This window comes from Hippocampus guttulatus, chromosome 11 (genome assembly GCF_054856545.1).
Source record: "Hippocampus guttulatus isolate MCC_2025c chromosome 11, RoL_Hgut_1.0, whole genome shotgun sequence".
Taxonomy (NCBI): Eukaryota; Metazoa; Chordata; class Actinopteri; order Syngnathiformes; family Syngnathidae; genus Hippocampus; species Hippocampus guttulatus.
In genome coordinates, this window is record NC_141271.1 from 5257308 (window position 1) to 5277050 (window position 19743).

Here is a 19743-nt window from a genome sequence, read left to right on the forward strand (position 1 = left end):
GGGGCCTCCAAAAGTTTGTTTCTGTCATCAAAAGTAAATTTAAAAAAATCATATTCGCTTTCAGACTGTGTTAATTGCCACATCTGTTTTAACTTAAAGGAAAGAGCAAATATTAGAGGGTGTTGAGCTGTAAAGCATTGGGAGACTGATACACAGGAACACAAATAGCATCGATTGCAGCAGCAAGTGCTGGTTTAAAAAAAATCTGTAGGCTGTGCTGTTTGTGCGAAGAGGAGGGCTCTACAGAGACTCAACTTTGCCTCCTTCTTTTACTCTACTTTGGTCACAGCCTTTCCACTTCGGCCCCCACTACAACACCGTCGATCAAGGCCAGCCACACTGACCGACTGGGGAACCTGTCAACACGGCACAAAACCACCGCGGGCTCGTGTTGTGTGTGTTTTTTTTTTCACTAACATGGCGGGTGGAGACTGTCGATACTGACTTATTTTTTACACGCCGGATCGACGAGCGTTTACTCGCGCGCGAGGAGAAAAAGGTCGCTTCGGAAGACGAACTTTAGGTGAAGTTTGCGTGGCAAGCGGCACACAAATGTTGTCTACTTCTGGGACCTACGCCAACAAGAAGAGGAAGAAACCAGTCCTCAAACAGTAGGTCCACTTTGTTGTTATAAAAGTCGTGGAACGAGAGACAAAAATGTTTAAAAAAACAAACAAACAAAACCCTTAGCGGTCATATATCTGCGCTTGAAGCTTAATGTGAAAGTTGACAAAGTTCCAAATGTTGCAGTTTGTCATGAGATACATGTAATAACCTGTAATACACGTTGTGACTTTTGGACTGAAAAGTTTGTACGGCACCAGCCATCTATGCTGCGAGAAAGAACCGTGTTAAGGTGGACTTATTTGTGCGTTCTGTTAACTTTTCACGCGAGACAGTCGACAAACAATTTTCCGTGGCGGATTGTAAATTTTCATGTAATTACAGGTAATCGAATTCATATCAGTTAACAACATTGGGTGGCTTTACTTGAAACGACGGTGGATTGTTAGATTTGGTGTGGACCACCTTAAGAAAGTGCGCCGCTCGGGTTTGGCATGGGTACGTTGCTCTGGCGCATTCATCACAATCAAGTCCAAGAGTCGACTGCTGCTCTCACGCGATGCATTGCTGAGGGCGGGGCCGGCTCCAGCGTCTCGCTCTGTTATTGTAATCTGATATTCTTCCCCCTCTCTCCGTGCTTCAACTTCGAGCATGTCCTGCTTCCTCTTTGGCTTTTAAAAGAACTGTACAGAAATGTGATATTAGTGATTACGGTACAGTGCTTGTGAATTAGGTTTTGTCGTGTTTGCCCACACAGAGTTCCCACAACATTTCTGTGATGTTGGCTAGCTTGTTGGTTAATCTTTATGAGCTAATAAAGCCTTTGTTTTATACAATAAGCCATAGGTGTCAAACTCAGGTCCTGGAGGGCCGCTGTCCTGCATGTTTTCCAAGTCTCCCTGTTGCAACACACCTGATTCAAATGAACAGGTTCAATGTCAGGCTTCTGCAGAGCTTGCTGATGAGCTGATCATTTGAATCAGGTGTGTTGCAACAGGGAGACTTGGAAAACATGCAGGACAGCGGCCCTCCAGGACCTGAGTTTGACACCTATGCAATAACCTATAGTGTCCAAAACATGTTATTATATCAGGCTTCCTCAACTGGCGGACCGCGATCCACGACCGGACTGCCGACCTCCTCTGTCCGGACCCTCTGCAAATTGTATAAAATAATAAATTATAAAGTGATTTTTACGTTATACATTTTGTATTTTTGGTCTATAATCTGCGCATTACCGCGATCGCTTGTTAAAATTATCCCTTGTATTCTTTGCGTGCACTAACAGATGTATTGCAGAGGACCGCAGCAGCGCGACTGTGTGTGGATAATGTTTGACTAACTGGAGACCCTGGCTGAGCAGGGCATGTCGGCGATAACAATGCGCTGATTGGCTCCTCTGAACTTAAGGTGTGCCCATACATAAGCGTCAGCACGCGTCTATCCCAATACACACGCATTCAAAATGGATGATTGTGTCAAGAAACAGACGCATGCGCGACGCCACAGTGTGCTCACAGCTTCAGCCCAGGAGAGCCGCACACAGACAATTAGACAAGACGAGTTTTGTGTGCAGTTTTGCTCCCGTCTACCCGGGGATCTTTGCAGCTGTTTAACAGCAGAACACCGCAACATGGTAAATGAACATCACAATGGCGTCCTCAAATAATATTTGCATGCCTCAGACATTGCATTCACCTTTAGTGGAAGAACAGCACTGCACATTCCTGTGCTCCCTTGTGTCAGTATTTAAATTGGTTCTTAACTCCTCTTCTGATATATTTTTCAGTGATTTCAGAGGGGATGTGAAAAGGGGAATTGTACAAATGAAAAGGATATTTTTGTTTTCATGTTTAGTATTTATTTTGGTAAAATGAGTTTTTTGTTTTGTTTTTGTTAAATTAAGGGGAAAAAGACAACTACTGTTTAACAAAGTTAAAGTAAAAATGACTTATTTCCCTAAAAGGGCTATTTCTATTATTAAGCAGGCACAACTTAACAAAATAAAACAGTTCCTGTGCCTCAACACAATACCTCTCATTATTTGCTGTGAAGGAAACAATAATACAGCACTTACAAAAAAAACTTTTAAAAAGGATCATTTTAATTTACACAATTAATCCTCCGGTTCTGTAATTCCTTGACCATTTTAGTTGTAATATACTGTACTTGTACATATTTAGCTGAGGCAGCATGAAGGTCAACCGGTTAACACATCAGCATCATAGTACAGAGGTCATGGATTCGATTCTGGCCCTGGCCCTCCTTCCTGTATGGAGTTGGCATGCTTCGTTTCCTCCCACATTCCAAAAAACATACATGGTAGGTTAAATGAACACTCCATATTGTCCCTAGGTGTGATTGTGATTGTTAATGTTTGTTTGTCTTTGTGTTGCCTGCAATTGAATTGGCTGGCAACCAGTTCAGGGTGTACTCCACCTACTGCCCAAAGAAGGCTGTGACTCCATGAGGATAAAGCGGTTCAGAAAATGGGTGGATATTTAGCTGAGTGTCAGTTCTATTTCGCCCAGCGTTTGATGGTAAAATGACTTAATTCTGCTGGCTTATGTGTGGTATGCCTAACCAGCCACCTGTTTCTTGTGTGTTTTACACACTTGGCCCATAAAGATGATGCTTATTAAGGTTTATATTAACGAGCCTGCAACTTTCTCCAATGCATTTGGCCACATAAAGAATAAAAATGTTTTGATGATTCTACGGTACATTCTTTTAACGTAATGCATGAGAAACATATCAACTAGGGTCCAACCAATCAGAATTTTTTCAAGGCTCATCCCGATATTTGGCAGTGAAAAAAAATCCCAAAACCTAGTAATCAACAGCCTACTGTATAATGAATAAAATAACTTATTTTATTGGTCTGCTTAGAATGACACACACACACACACACACACACACACACACACACACACACACACACACACACACACACACACACACACACACACATATACATATACATATACATATATATATATATATATATATATGTATAGATAAACGGGCCCCAACTCTAATTAGGCCCCGTTTCTTCGTGTTTTGTCCGAATGAAATGAAACTTTGGCCATAACTAGTTTATTATATTCAAAACATCACATCCAAACACGAGGGTCTTTGGCCTTTTTTTCTCCGTTCTACAGCATATGTTCTAGATGGCCTCCATTTAGCTCCGTGCATTTCTTGAGGCGCAGCACCAAGTTGTCCATGACGTCCTTACAGACTGAATTGGTAATGGCTCTCTCTCCCTGATGGCTTTCTTGAGTTCCGTGATGGTTCTGGGTTTCCCTGCATAGACTCTGTCCTTAAAATAGACCCAAAGAAAATAATCTGGGGGGCTTAGGTCCGGGCTATGGGGTGCCCACTCAAAATCAGTTTTGAGACTGATCACTCGGTCTCCAAAGTTCTCTTTCAGCCAATCTCGGGACAGGTTTGAGGTGTGAGAACTTGCTCCGTCCCAGTTCTGAATTTTGCTTTTGGATGGAGCCTTTTCACATTCGAACTGACGCATGAAACTGTCCTGGGTTTTCTTAAACGAGCCTGTCTTGTAGTAAAATTTAACACAGTGTATTCTTTGTCCCAGCTCCCACTGGGGTCTTGGTGTACTCACGGTCGTTGATTCTGCCATGTCCTGTCAAATAAGGGCAATCGGTGAATAAATAAAGGAGATATCACATAAAGTGTACACAGGGCCCGTTTTTTTGGGTCACCCTGTTATATGCATACTATTCCGTGCTCCTTGTTCTTTCAGTCATCTCCTCTTTGACCTTTTCATGTTGTCTATCTGCTTAATATGTTTGCTTGGGTCCTTGTGGTTGGTGGTTTTAACAATGTGAAGCACTTTGAGTTACATACTGATGTATGAGAAGCACGCTACAGTGAGACCCCTCTACAACGAAATCATGTTTGCAGCAAGAAATTTTTCACAACAGGGGGTTTTTCACTGTCGCAAATTTGATCTCAGATGTAAGCACACCCACCCACACACACACACACACACACACCCACACACACAAACGTATGTGTACACGCACACACAAACGTATGTGTACTCTATTTTTATTCCAATAGTGCATAAGTATGAGCACACACTTATTTGACACTTCATATTGTCAGTGTAGAAAGAAAAAAAGGGAAAGAAATTGCGAAATTTACGATCAGCATTCACTTTCACTTACATCAATTTCTTGGATAACGTCTTTTATTTTGCTTGCTCCGTCTTTCATTTGGATCACTTTTACCCTCTCTTCCAGCATCAGAGCTCTTCTTGTCTTAGCTGCTTGACATCCAAAGGTCCGTTTTGTAGCCATTTTAGCAATGCAATGTCCATCCTCGTCTGAATCTAACAATAACAAATACTTCCTGGCATGCAATGAACTTTTAAGCCAGCCACGGGACGCTTCGTAGTCCTCGATGGCCATAGTTAGCTCTCGAAGGCTAAAAACCTTACGCTAACTGGAGCGCTTCTCTCTCATTAGCGTAAGGTTTTTAGCCTTTGAGAGCTAACTATGGCCATCGAGGACTACGAAGCGTCCCGTGGCTGTTTTTAGCATGATAACAAGTAAAGCATTCGAGGAAACGTTCGTTTATTTGAATGTCCGTCGAGCCACGGGACGCTTCGTAGTCCTCGATGGCCATAGTTAGCTCTCGAAGGTTAAAAACCTTACGCTAACTGGAGCGCTAATGAGAGAGAAGTGCTCCAGTTAGTGTAAGGTTTTTAGCCTTTGAGAGCTAACTATGGCCATCGAGGACTACGAAGCGTCCCGTGGGTGTTTTTCAGTGATGTGTTACTCGAGCCGGTCCTTGGCCTCGAGGACCGGCTCGAGGACCGAAGGTCGGTCCTTGGTCCTCGGCCTTGGCCTCGGGTTGCCGGTCCTCGGACACAACGAGGGATTAGAGCGTCTAATCCTTCGTCCACAGGTATAAAGTGGGCCAGAGGACCGCAAAAATCATCAAGAAATCAAACAAAATCCATCCAGGGAAACCCACGTTGATGACTTTATCTGGCGCTTTAAGAGGGGCGGGGCTGCCACTGACAGTCAGTACAACGTGTAAAGAGCGGCATCACAGTTAGTTTCAATCACGGTTCGTTCCGTTCGCGATCGGCAGTTTAAATAGCGTGTAAAGCCTTTCTGTAACAGTGGTGTCTTTTATTTTTGCACAGTCGTCACGTTTGTGCAGTCGCACTAGAATGTTTGTTTGAACCAAGTAATTTGCGTTACAGCTGGAGTCAATAATGTCGGCACTTCACTTCCGGGTTTGGCCGTTGGGATTTGGAGTCCTTTTGCTCGATTCCAGTTATGTTTGCTGAATGCTTTCTCATGTTTGGAAAAATGAATATTGATAATACATAGTTTAAAATCATGGTTGATTTAATTATTTATTATTATTGTGAAGTTAAAGGTATTAATTAATGTAGTATTAGTGGTAGAGGTAATAATAGTAGTACTCAGAGAATGTTTAGAGATTCAGCCATCTCGTTACCTCTGCGTCCCGCGTCCTAGACGCATAATTTTCCCACGGGACGCACAGTTCCAAATAATGTGCATTTTTGGGACGCAAGGAAATTTCTCAGTCAAAACAAATAAACAAACAAAAAAAAAACTACGGCAAGCCTGAGGATTTCACGGTAACAGTCGTTCCCGGTAGCGTGTCGTTTACGTGGCGTCATTTTAACGGTACCGAAAAATAGTTTAACCATAAAAGTCACCGCACATGAGTTGACTGTGTGATCAACGCGATTTCACTGTGCCTGTATGTGTGTTTGTGGTGTGGTGTGGTGTGGTGTGTGAGTGTCTTTCTTCTAATTTACTTTCGTTTTGTTTTGTTTTGTTTTCAGTGTTGGGGGAGGGGGGGTTGCAACAGATAACGTTATGTTCACTCACATGCGGGTTGCTATTTTAGTCCGCAAACTGAGGAATTGCGCGGATGAAAGTTTGAGATGGCGGCGAAAAAAAAACTCACAAAGGTCTACTAATTACGACATTTAAGAAATAGGAATGCCAGTCTGATTTTTCGTATGAATCGTCCAAAGGGCGTATCACTAAACTCACCTGGAATGTATGCACAGAACACGAGAGCAAGATACGACGAGAGGCACGATTACGAGGCAAGTTGGTCATTCGATTTGTAGGCTAATCGTTATGAAAAATATTATGAAACAGTATTGGTTATTCTATAATTTACTGGTTGTAGCATGGTAACTTTATGAATAAAACCTTCGTCACAAGGTGTAGTAATGCTAATGTTAACTGTTGGTAGAACTAATGATGACGTGTGTTAAATTCTTTCGTCAAATTGACAGTAGATTACACATGCATTGTCTTGAGAAGAGGATGTCAAGCCACATCAATACTTACCTGTATTAATGATTACCAGTAAATTAATCTTTGCAGTGTGAGATTGGAAAAAATACTCTGATGATCCCACATGAGTACATCAGTTTTTCATCCACTTATTTAGTTGAATAAACCTGGAGTACACAGCTACTGATATAATGTTCATTGTTCATGCATCGTTTTCAAACATTTACCCTTGAAACATTATACTTTTGAGTGTCAGAATTCTTGATTATGAATATCAGTCAAAATAGAAAAATGGGTTCCCATGATGAATGTTTACGGAACCCAACATCAGTTACCATGGTTTCCCATTGGGTAATCCGACGGAACCGAAAAACGGTTACCATGAATTTCCGAAATCCTCAGGCCTGCTCCTGAATTATTTAAATTTTTGCAGCATTTGTTTATAATTGTATGTACTGTATATGTTGTTGTTTGTGTTATTATCATATGAAATTGAATAAGTAGACCATTTCAGAATTCTAAATTTGGGACTCTCTCAATGCATAATGGGACTCATACTTTTCTGATCAGCGAGTCCCTGGGACTCGCTGCCGGTAAACTGTAAAATGATCACTGCAGAGATTACCGCTTTTTCTGCACTCAGTGATTGACTTCTATGCAAAGTCATTTCTCAACTTGTCTTCCGTGCCATGTCATGCCTGTTGAGTGTTGATTTACTTCATATTAAGAAACTACTGCACTAAAACATAAATTCATAAATGTATATCATATGCTTTTATTTTTGTTTTTCTCAGTATAAATAACACGTACCCTGACTGTTCTACTCTTTGAATAAAAACACTTCATTCAAGCATTAGGGAGTGCAAGGGGTTATGATGGAGGGGTGTTGCAAATCATGAAGACCTGCCAAGTGGTATGATAGCATTGTTTTATACATGTCCTCGGCTAGGCCTCAGCTTCAAAATCAGTCCTTGGTCCTTGGCCTTGGCCTCAGAGGCAGGTCCTTGGTCCTTGGCCTTGGTCTCGGAAAATTTCTCAAGTCCTTGGCCTTGGCCTTGCCTCGGAAAATTTTCCAAGTCCTTGGCCTTGGCCTCGGAGTCAAGTCCTTGGCCTTGGCCTTGGCCTCGGGTTGCCGGTCCTTGGACACAACATTGGTGTTTTTAGCATGATAACAAGTAAAGCATTCGAGGAAACGTTCGTTTGAATGTCCGTCGAGCCATAAGCAATTTACTCTGAGCAGCTAATCGGATGCTACGGATCTAGCTTCAGTATCTCCACACATAGACAGTGAGGTCCCTCTTGGCCAATCGGAGGCCAGGATGATGCTCGGTAAGCCAATGGCACAGCAGCTATGAGTATGTTGAGTCCAGGAAACTCGCAGCTGTGACCGAAATAAACATCTTTCACTATGTAAACCAGTGTGGTGGTTGCTGTTGCCCTTTTTGGAACGAAGCAGTAGAGGTCGCTGTTCGATAAGACTTCGTTGTAGTGAATGTCTTCGCGAGGCTGGAGCAGAGAAAATGATTTCGTATAACGCAACAGGGGGGTTTTCGTCGTATGGGGGGGGGGGGGGCAGGAGAATGGGAATTGTGTTAATGCATGAAGACTTTTTCACATATTTCACGTATATTTCACGTATTTATGCCCATGTAGGTTTCGTTCTAGAGGAGTTTCACTGTACAAATAAAATTTGATGGTTTAATATGAATTACAGAACATTAAATTTCGATGTTTTAGAAGTATTTATTTTACTTCACACTCAAGAGGGACCAAGTAAAAAATAAAACGCAAAAAAGCATGAACCAATGAATTTAGCTTCAGATTTAGACAATAAATGTGTGCAGTGCATTAGAAGTACCGTATTTTCACGACCATTCGGCGCACCGTATGGTTGGGCGCAGTCTCATTAATGGGTGCTATTTCTGTATTTTACACATAGACAAAACGCACTGTATTATTGGGCGCAATTTTAAAGTGGTAAAACATATGCCAGCTTAAATATACGGCATGCATGCGCGCACGCTAAAAACACGTTAGCTTGAAGCATACGGTAGCATGCCAAGACATACAGATACAAGCTAAAAACACGTTTTTAAAAAGGCAACGGAAAACTGAGTTCGAAAAACGCCGTGTTCCCTCTCGTTGTCAGTCACTCTCAGTGCCATGTGGCTCCACAGAAATGATGCCGGCTTTGCGTCGAATGGTCGTGAAAATACGGTACTCTTTGATTATTTATTGAAGCACACAGCAGGTAATAACCTAAAAGTAAGCATGAATACAACAAAAATAATGGACAGTAATCCCTCATTTATCGCCAGGGTTACGTTCCAAAAAGAACCTGTGATAAGTGAAATCCGTGAAGTCGTGAACTTTATTTTTTTACAGTTATTATACAATACTTAACTATATACACAATGATATCAAAGACCATAATCTGTTTTCAGGCCCAATTACGAAAAAAACCCAAACGTTTTCAACCAATAACTATAATAGTTTTTGGAAATACTGTACTGTCGACACGCGGCGCCACCGACACGTTCTGATTTAAAGGGTTAAAAGCATTAAAAAGCTGCACTAAAAATCCGTGAAACAGCGAAGCCGCGGAAAGTGAACCGCGTTAGAGTGAGGGATCACTGTACCTGTATTCATGCATCACAATGTAAATGTGTATAATAATACCTTCATTTTAACACATTTTTATCAATCATGATTTTATTACAATCATTGATTTTAGCATTATGTATTATTATTGTCATCACAATTTCCCCTCACACTTTATATGTAATCAAATCCAACACGTTTTTGGAATGTGAGAGGAAACCGCAGTACCCGGAGAAAACCCACGCAGGCATGGGGAGAACATGCAAACTCCATACAGGAAGGCTGGAGCCAGAATCAAGCCCTGCACCTCTGCAATTTGAGGCAGATGTGCTAACCAGTCACCCACAGTGCCGCCCTATTATTATTATTATTATTATTATACTATTAACAATAATAATAATAATCATCATCGTCATAATCTTAACCAATGCACTTCGCAGGTGGAATTTTAGCAAAGAAGAAAATAGTCCAATCTTAAAAATGGACAAACTTATGTGTTGAATGATGCAATTTACAAATCGATTAAGTATCAGCTTGATCATATTTGTCTCAAAATATGTATTTTTTCCTCGACTAACGATGTTTAGTAACTAGCACTAACCATGCGCTAAAGCTAACAAAACGGGCATGAAGACAGGCCATTGGCTTGCAAGGTAAAGCAAAAAGGCTGTAAGTGCAAAGTGATATATTTGAAATAAAACAATTTTATAAAATAAATATTGGATATACACGTTATAAGCTGAACCTGTGATTCTTCGCTTGAACTGAAAGAATCCCGGTCCATGGCACCAATGTGTGGAAGATTCACGGCTTAGCTCTTTCCAGCTGTGACCTACCTGTCACCTATTCGACTTTATTGCAATTTGCATGTTGTGATTCATGACCACAAGAGGCAAGCCACAGAAGTGATTCATGTACAGCTTGCAATTTGTGTCTAATGAAACGTTGTAGCCATAGAAGTTAGTTGTCTTGAGAAGAATTAAACTCACAGGTTTTAGTTTTGTACTCGCAAGAAAAAACATTCAAACCCACACAATTTTTAGCTGTATTTCAAGAAAAAAAAGACAATTTTAATTCGTAGTCACAAGAAAAACATTCAAACTCACACAAATTTGATTCATAGTCACAAGAAAAAAATGAAAACTGACAATTTTGATTTGTACACACAGGGAAACGATTTAAAAACAGAAATTGCCATTATGGAAATGAATCGTGAATCAATTATACATATTTTTGACAGTTTTCTTTGAATTGAGGCAGACTGCTGAACATGAACACAGACACTTGCAAAACATTTTGGGGTGATCACATGATCATTTACTGAAATGCGAATAGTTATTCCATTTGTTGATACCCATTTTTTTTTTAATTCTTTGCAGCAAAATCATTTGCTGTATGTGTTATAACTCAATAAAAACTCATGTAATAGATTGTTTATGTGCTGTTGTTTTAGTTTTAAACTGTTCAAATAACTATTTAATGTTGTGTAGGTGTGAAGTTTTTCCATCTTGCTGTCATGATTCGGTTTGGGACCAACAGGTGGCACTGTTGGGCTCTCTCCGCAGCTGCACACCTGTTGGTCATTATGTAATTAGTGCTTTAAAAGGACTCCCAGCCCGAGCACTCATTGTCGGGTCATTGTTGCTTGTTTGTTTCATTGTTGCTGTTTGCTTCTGTCAGGTTTGTTTCAGTCATGTTTTTTGTTTGATACTTTGGACTTTGTTTTGGATTTAGTTTTCTCTGTTTTAATACAATTTGTCAAGTACACCCTGCTCCTCCCTCTTGCCTGCATTTTGGGGTCCACTACCACCCCACAACGTGACACTTGCTGTTTTTTTAAGTTTCGTGATGCATCGGGTCAACTGAAAACTAAACTAAGAGGCAAAATTTTATATGGCACTTGTTATGATAATCCCTTAAAACGGAATTAAGTTTATACTCCAATGTTATATTTATTTTGTGTTGCACACCACACAGAACTATATCACACACATACAGCCAGAAAGTGCCTTGCTCAAGGGCACCTCGACCATAGCCAGAAACGGGCTAATGTCTGCTAAAAGGAGGAATTCGGTAAACCAAATAACTGTCTTACTGCTTCCAAGTATTGCACACACAATGAATCTCAACTTTAGGGAGAAGACAGGGACTGAGTCAGCCTGCAAATTGTGAACATCTACATATATTTGATGGTTTGATGGATTGATTGGAAAAATAAATATCTAATTTTCCATGCAACACGGGTTGTCCTTCCACCCCAAATTAAAAAGAATATTAAAAAGTATATTTCAAAACTATTTTACTGCATGTATGGTGGGGTTCTCTGCATTTGAATATTGTTGCTAGTTCAAACACCTGCAACACTAAACATTTACTGTATCTTTGCAGCCATATTGGTGAGTTAGTTTAAGTGAATTTCTTCAAATTTGTCAAAAGGTCATTGTGAATGCTTGTAAGCAGACAGTTCAGGGCATCAGCTTGAACAAATGATTGATGTTATGCTACAATTACCGTTTTGTTTGTTTTTACGAAATATCCCACATGACATGGCATTTTAAAATAAAACCATTTTTCTTAATGTTGGCAATAACATTTGGCTGAGGCAGTTTGGTGTTTGCTCAGAGACAAGCATTGAATGTGATTTATGCCAAACATTCGTATGTGAACAGCTGTATTCGGCCCACAGAGCCTGATGGATGATGTTGTTTCCAACTAGCTAGCAAGGACGACCAATCGAAGAATCATACAGTTGGGATCCTGTCCAGGTTCTTCTCTGTGGTTTCCTCCTGTGCGTGCGAGCCAGAATTCCCAGTAACTGAGGGCCTGATTATATCAACAAATGTTGGGAGTATCTCTTCTCATGAGTTGTTTGTGGTGACACCGATGCAGAGATTTAGGTAGTCTTACAACTCTCAATTCTCGAACCTTTTTTTTTGGTTATCGTTTACTATGACCAACTGGACAGTTAAGCGAATAAAGTTGAAAACTGAGCAAAATCTAGAACAGGTGTGGCCAACCAGTCAGAGACTAAGAGCCAATTATTTTTTACTGTGTTACTGCAAAGAGCCACATCGCGCACATGCATGCGCACACAAACACTCGCACGCGCGCACACACACACACACACACACACACACATTTAGGCATGCACGCACACGTGTGCAGACGCAGGCACGCACAGACACTGAGATGAGCGAGAGCCGGAACGTCACTGAACACAAACGAAATCGAAACACACAGACATACCTCCTCAGCCCCCATTTCCTCCTCCCAACGCTTGCGCTCGACAGTCCGCTGGCTCCGGGTCGATCGCGATTGACATATTGGGCACCCTTACCTTTAAAGCCGACGAGCTTAGCGCTGAGCACCAATGTTTACGCATGAGCGGTGATTCAGTTGTCCTCTGATTGGTTGCCCTGTATGTCAGTCAAGTAACGGGATTGATGATAGGCTGACGTAGTTAGTTCTGTGTACTGTATTTAGCGCCGAGGCGTTTTCGACGCTTGTCATGTGAAAGCCCGGGAGCCGCATTAAACCAGCCAAAGAGCCGCATGCGGCTCTCGAGCCGCGGTTTGGCCAACCCTGACCTAGAACATCTAGGAATTTGCACATGAACAATGGTTTGAGGAAGGCAAATTATCCGAAAGTCAGTTGTCGGCTTGGAAATCCTTAAATAGTCCTTTGATCATGATGGGTCACGGGTGTGCAGCTGGAAAGACCAGAACACCTCTGCCGCCTGCTGGGGATTAACAACAGGTGGCAACCAACCAACCAATGGTGTGGTTCGACCAACTTTTTGAGTTGACCAACTCAAAAAGTTGGTCGCACCGCAGAAGATTTGGTTGCACCCTTTTTTTGGGAAGTACAACATGGCCATATTTGCTAGTGTGCTGTATTGTTGCTTACATTGGCAGACCATTGTTTTGTATTCTGGAAAGACTCACAATGACTCAAGATATATTTGCAAAATATTATAATTTAAGAAGAAGCTGCTCTGCAACGAGCAGTACCTGACAAAACAGGCCAATTTTATATAATTTAAAAAGAAAACAATGGGAGAACCCCCCCCCCCCCCCCCCCTGCCAAAAAAGGTTTTGCTTTTATTCATCCACTACCTGAACTGCTTTTCCTCACAAGTTCAATTAGCAACGAACTTTGTCTCCATGTAATAAAGAGAATTACAACTAACTGAACATTTTATTATTATTATTTTTTTATTTAAAAATCTCTTTTTGTCAATGGACGGTAGAGCTTCGTGTTTGCTTTCAAAACTTAGCTTGTAGCAGACATGTACACATTTTCAGCATGACGTCTCTGATCCACTGGTGAAAGGACACTTTGATCCTCTCCTCTTTCATCTATAACTGCTTCAGACAACAAAGTGTATGCAGAAAAGTGGTGAAGATTGCACGACTGTCTGTGTCCTATGTGTTGTGTTGTTATTTTTGTTATTTTGACTTCAAAATGGCGCCGCGTGAGTGGCTGCCTTTCCAGCAGCTCCTATATTTTGTTGTTCTACTTCTTCCTTTCATAACTTTGCTGCTGTGAATCGGGAATTTCTCCATTGCGAGACTAATAAAGGTTTTCTTATCTTATATCATTGAAACGAATGCTGAACTTGACTCCCCAGGCCAAAGTGAACCGATGTCATGAAGAATAAAAATAAAAATAGCAGTAGCACGAAGGAGAAAAATAAAAATTAGCGGTAAGAAAGAAAAGAGAAGAAAATAATCGAAGAGATATCAGAAAATGGAGAAACGTAGCGACAATCTGGAGAAAAGTGGCTCGAAGATTGGCCAGGTTAACCAGCAGCTGAGGAGAAGTTATGATGTCATTTACATTTCAAGAACCAGAAGCCATTCAGTTACGAATGTGATTGCACTTTAGTTTACATATTTAAATGTTCAGATATTAAGATTTGAATGAAGCAAAATAACATGCTTTTTGTCTCAAATATATTGTTATAATAATTGGTTTCAGATGTACTGTACCGTATTTTCACGACCATTCGGCGCACCATATTGTTGGCGCAGTCCAACAATAGCACGCGGTCCGGGTGCTGTTTCTGTACTTGACACATACACAAAACACACTGTATTATTGGGCGCAGCCAGGCATGGTAAAACATACGCCATCTTAAACATACGGCATGCTAGGGGCGTGCCTTTAGCGTCCTCCTACACGCTCACCCTTCATTCATTGGCGGACTTCCGCGGACACCTTTTGTCTGTATAAACAGCGTGCCGGTCAGAAGTGCTCTCAGTCAGGCTTTGGAACTCGGCGCATACACTAGACGCTCCGCATTATAAGGCGTCCTGTCCATTATGGAGAAAATTTAAGACTTTTAATGGCGCCTTATAGTCGTGAAAATACGGTAATTATTTTCTGTATAAAAATTAATTTGGTGTTCAAAAAGTCTTTTTTCAAACTTGAGTCTTGAAAAAGAGGGGGTCGTCTTATAATTAGGCCCGTCTTATATTCGGGCCAATACGGTAAATCCGACGCAAGATTCTTCTTTTCTCTCTCAATTGCTCTAAAGGCCCGATTCCACTGTGAGCGGCGAACATTTGCGACTGTCAGCAAAGGGAGAAAAATGTATTTTAATGTCAGGTTTTGTTCAAGCTCGCAAAGGTTTGCTCAAGATTTGCCTACAGTTTTAAGGGGTTTTCTTGTTGCAAGGAATTTTTGGACATGTTGAAAATTGCCCCGCATCAAGAAAAGTACAAGTGAACGTCTGGTGACCGTTTGGTAAACATTTATTTGTGGCATTGAGCAAACTCTGATGAGTACATAAGATTGCTGACCTTCTCAAGCACTCGCAAGTGTTCGCCGCTCAGTGGGAGAGGGGCCTAAACAGCCTCATACCGCTACAGACTTCAGCATTTCTCTCTTCAGGCAGCTTGCTCTTCCTACATGCATGTGTAACCGCAAATGGCTAATATTCAGTGTCAGGTCTGACTTGTACAGTTTCATTGGTGCACTATGACTTGTTTGGTAATTTCATTGGTCAGATGTGATGAGAGTTTGGGTAAATCAATTCCCGCCTTGACGCCTGTCAATAAAAATACATAAATAAACTGCATAGCATTAAAAGCTGCAGGGGTCAAAGTTTGGGGAAAAAAGTAGTGGCCCATAGTAGTGGCGCATTTCGCTAGACTGCTGAAACTGACCCATTCTAGTATCCGTAGAATGCACAAATTTCCATTCAATTCATGAGGCAGATACTGATTTGATGTTCTGAAGCGTGAACTCAGACTATGTCATAACCTCATGATTAAAGATGTTTGAAGCCATTGTTTGTTTTGCCAGCCGGAAAAATTAAATTGACCCACCACGTCAACATTTTGCTCTATTGCTACAAAATTGTTTGGCAAGCAGTACTGAAAATAACCCAAGTTAATTTTATGTCAAAGTTAAAACAGGCTGAGGTGCATATTGGGTGCCTTTTTATTTATTAACTTATTTGTTTGTTTGTGTGTGTGAAGGGGTGGGCGGGGTGTTGAAAATCTGCAATTTTTTCATTGTAAAAACCAAACATGCAATTAATACTTAACAGGCAGCCATTGCCTTTTTCTTTCTTTATTTCTTGTGTGCAAGGCTTATAATAGTTTTGGAATTTCATTTGAGTTTTGTTTTTTAAAATTTTGTTTTAATTAGTTGTCAATGTGGGTGTGTTTGTTTTTAGTTTTCTTGAAAATGCTTCGTTTAAGTTTTTATATTATCTTTAGTTTTGAAAATGTTATTTTCTGTATTATTTTAAAAACAGCCATCCACAAATCAAATAAAGGTACTGTATAAGAGTCCACAGACTTAGAAGTACAATAAGTGCAGTGTGTACTACTCCTTAAAAGTTAGATGCATCACAAGTGCATTTTCCGACTTGGATTCCTGTTGAGACTAACATTCCGAGCCACTTGACTGCTTGCGCACACACAAACACACACACAAGTTTGGCAACATGCCAAGTAAAGCAACTCCCAGTCAAGAGTGGCACAGTAGCCTTTTGTTCACTTGCCCTTTGTGAGCTGACACACACCTGACTTCTGGCTCTCCAATATTTAAGATGAGTCTTCAAGTCAAGGCTAATTTAAAAAAGGTGTGTGTGTAATTTATAGTCTCCAACGTTTTTGTCTCTTAGTCATGGAAACATTAGGGAATGTGAAAAACATCAGAGTCCCATTTTCATGTTCAGTTTTTTTTTAATCGCCAATAAATCTCTCTTTAAACCAGAGCAGGCTCTGATAAACTGTCCCCTTTCCAACTTGCAATCGGTGTTGGCCAACAGCCAAAAGAAGCAAAAAACCTGCATGGCTGAGTCATTCTCCTGAGGCTGGTCGGCACTGCACTCATGTCAAAGTAGACAACAGTGTTTTAGTGTGAGACAAAAGTGTGTTTTGGTTATGCATTTACCATGGTAACAGCAATTTAGTAAAAACATATCTTTTTAAATCTTTGTCATTCTTAAGAACATTAATATCATTGTTGTTTTCCAAAATTGCAATATGGCTATGACAGATTGACTATCCCATGACCTGCCCTAAATCAAAAACTTAAGAAAAGGGCTTTTAAATACAAGACGGTGGGTGATATTGGATGTGGGTCAAAGCAGATACATCGACTAAACCATAATTGAGAATTTAGGCCTTAATCCGATTTTAAGGCCATCCAGATTGAAACTGGATGGCTCTTTTGTAGTCTAAACAGCCACAAAGCACATCTGATCAAATCTGATTTTTGCAAGACTGATTGAAATCACATTCAGGAGGTACTTTCAAATCCGATTTGGACAGGATGCATCTCAGTCTGAGCAGCCCCAAGTACACAAATCCGTTGATTGTCCGTGACGTCACTCTACATGACGCAAGAACCAATGCGCCAAAGCCGAGCATGCCAGTCTAAGTGCAGAGCGGAATATAATGGAGCACATTGAACAAATTGAAAACAGCAGTCCCTTGTCGATCTGTGGGGAGATCGTGCCAGACAAGCAAAGCTCGATGGTATGTCCAGTAATGAAAGTATTTTGTGTGTTGCTTCTGTCGCAATTAAATATCGTCGAACACCACGCATGTTTGGCTTGAGGACGCCTCCGTTCCGACTTTGTCGCTACAGCAACCTGTCAGCTGTGTCAAAATGTGGCCCAGTCTGAACAGCACTAAATCTAATTTGGGAAATTGATAAAAACTGTGTGGACAGTCAGCCCTGAAAAATGGATTTGAGGAAGCTGATTTGAATCAGATCTTCTTGCAGTGTGAACGCAGCTTTAGATCTGCAGTTTAAATCCCCAAGGAGACTGTCAGTGCTATAAAGACAGAGGCTTTCAGATGTATGACTTTTTAGGCTCCAAGGTCATTGCAACAAATGTCAACGCTCCATTGCCATCAGCTTCGCGTAAACTGGGGTGCCCAAGTCCGGCGCTGTGATTGGTCGTTACCTGAGCCCTGAGCAACTGTGATGTCATTTTTAGTTGACAGAAAATGGCAAAATGGCCACTCCTTGCTAATAACGGGTGGATTTTGCTGCTTAACTCATATTTTAAAAACACAACACAAATCAGAATGTTGTGCTTAGACATGTGGAGCTGAATAGAACCTATAACAGGAAAGAAAATTTTCAGTTTGACTTCCCTTAAAGAGAATGTGATCCAAATCAGGTTGAAAATGTTCCTCAGTGAATGCTTTGTTTTGTCTCGACTCAGAATTTCCTGCATGAGACCAGTCCTCTTTAAAATGGGAAAACTATTTAGTTTCATGGGCAGTTCATCCCTTAAATTCAAGATTAATATCCTATAGTTAAATGCTTTCACATTTAACCGCATGGAAGCGCCACCTCATTCAGATGCGCATACTCCGACAGCCATACTTCATGAACAAAACCGCAGAGACAAATCTGTGCTGAACCTCACAAAATTGTCTAGTTGTTCACTGTGAATTACAGGTATAGTGGAGCACATAAATTATTTATTAATTAAATAATCAATCAGTTATGCCACCCCTACCTCCCCTTTTCCACTGCATGGTGGTACCTTACAGTAAATAGAACTAAATATAGGAGACCTTCATTTGTGTCACTTGTTATTTGTTGGCATGTCTCATTTAGGCTAATATGTTCGATGCAGCTTCGTTTTGACAGTTCCTCCCAGTATTATTTTGAAATTAAACCAAAGGGAGTTGAGCCAAGATGGAAGTTTGCAGTAGGAAACTGTCTTAAATCTCTATAAGCCTCACTTAGTCATCATAGCAAGAAAGAATTGCAGCAAACTAGGCGGCCCGGTAGTCCAGTGGTTAGCACGCCAACTTCGCAGTGCAGAGGTACCGGGTTCAATTCCAGCTCCGGCCTCCCTGGGCCTGCGTGGGTTTTCTCCGGGTACTCCGGTTTCCTCACACGTTCCAAAAACATGCATAGCAGGCTGATTGAACACACTAAATTGTCCCTAGGTCTCACACCTAGAAATGTTCTTTCATTGAAAAAATCCCACGGCACACCACTACTTGAAAATGTGAAAAAAGCTTATTTTAACAATTAAGTATTGTATTGTTACGATAAGCGTTTTTTAACATTGAAAATTAACACAATATTATAACACATTGAGGAATCAAATCAACATCAATGCAATATTTGGTGCATTTATTTTAATGGCAAGTAAAATATAGTCAATTAGAAGTTTAACTTGCTCAGGGTTGTGTGACAGCCGGTTCTTTTTCTCCCGGTTGATGGCGCTCTCCCGCAATATTGTACCAATCCCCTTTCCCATCTTGAGTCTTTGTATAATTCCAACATCATTCAAATGACCTTTCTGCTGAATGTGTCGCTTGAGGTCGTCCAGCTTCCATTCAGTCCGTATTTTTCCATCAGAAAATTTGCTTACAGCTTAAGCTTTGCTGCATGTTTTGCAGAGCAGACCTTTCTCACTCGAAAAAGAAAATATCTCACCCAGTTGCACTGCTTGTTCTTCTATTTGCGCATACTCCGACAGCCATTCCAACTTAAAAGAACCGCAGTTCATTCTTATTTTGGTTTGGGGAGTTGACGTATCACGTTCACTGCCCGGCCATTTCACCGTGATAAAGGATTAGCATGAGCGTCACTTATCGTCGCCACACTGTTATTGTTATGGAGCAGAGAACATGCCAAGTACTGTCAATGCTGTGATTGGCTGCATAGCGTCATTGCATCGAATCGTGTAATTGGCTGGACACCTGTCACTCACTAAATTGCACAGCAAATTGATACACGAAAAAAAACCCTTATAGATCCG

General features: G+C 40.9%; 1 protein-coding gene across 1 annotated transcript in view; it reads left to right on the forward strand.

Annotated features, from left to right (window-relative positions):
* The first annotated feature begins 207 nt into the window (after positions 1 to 207).
* LOC147197851 (aryl hydrocarbon receptor-like) overlaps positions 208 to 19743 on the forward strand; it is an 89483-nt gene continuing 69947 nt past the window's right edge. The window contains exon 1 of the mRNA XM_086123988.1: positions 208 to 611. Coding sequence (XP_085980114.1) covers positions 553 to 611 — 59 coding nt within the window. The 5' untranslated portion in view covers positions 208 to 552. The remainder of the gene's footprint in view (positions 612 to 19743) is intronic.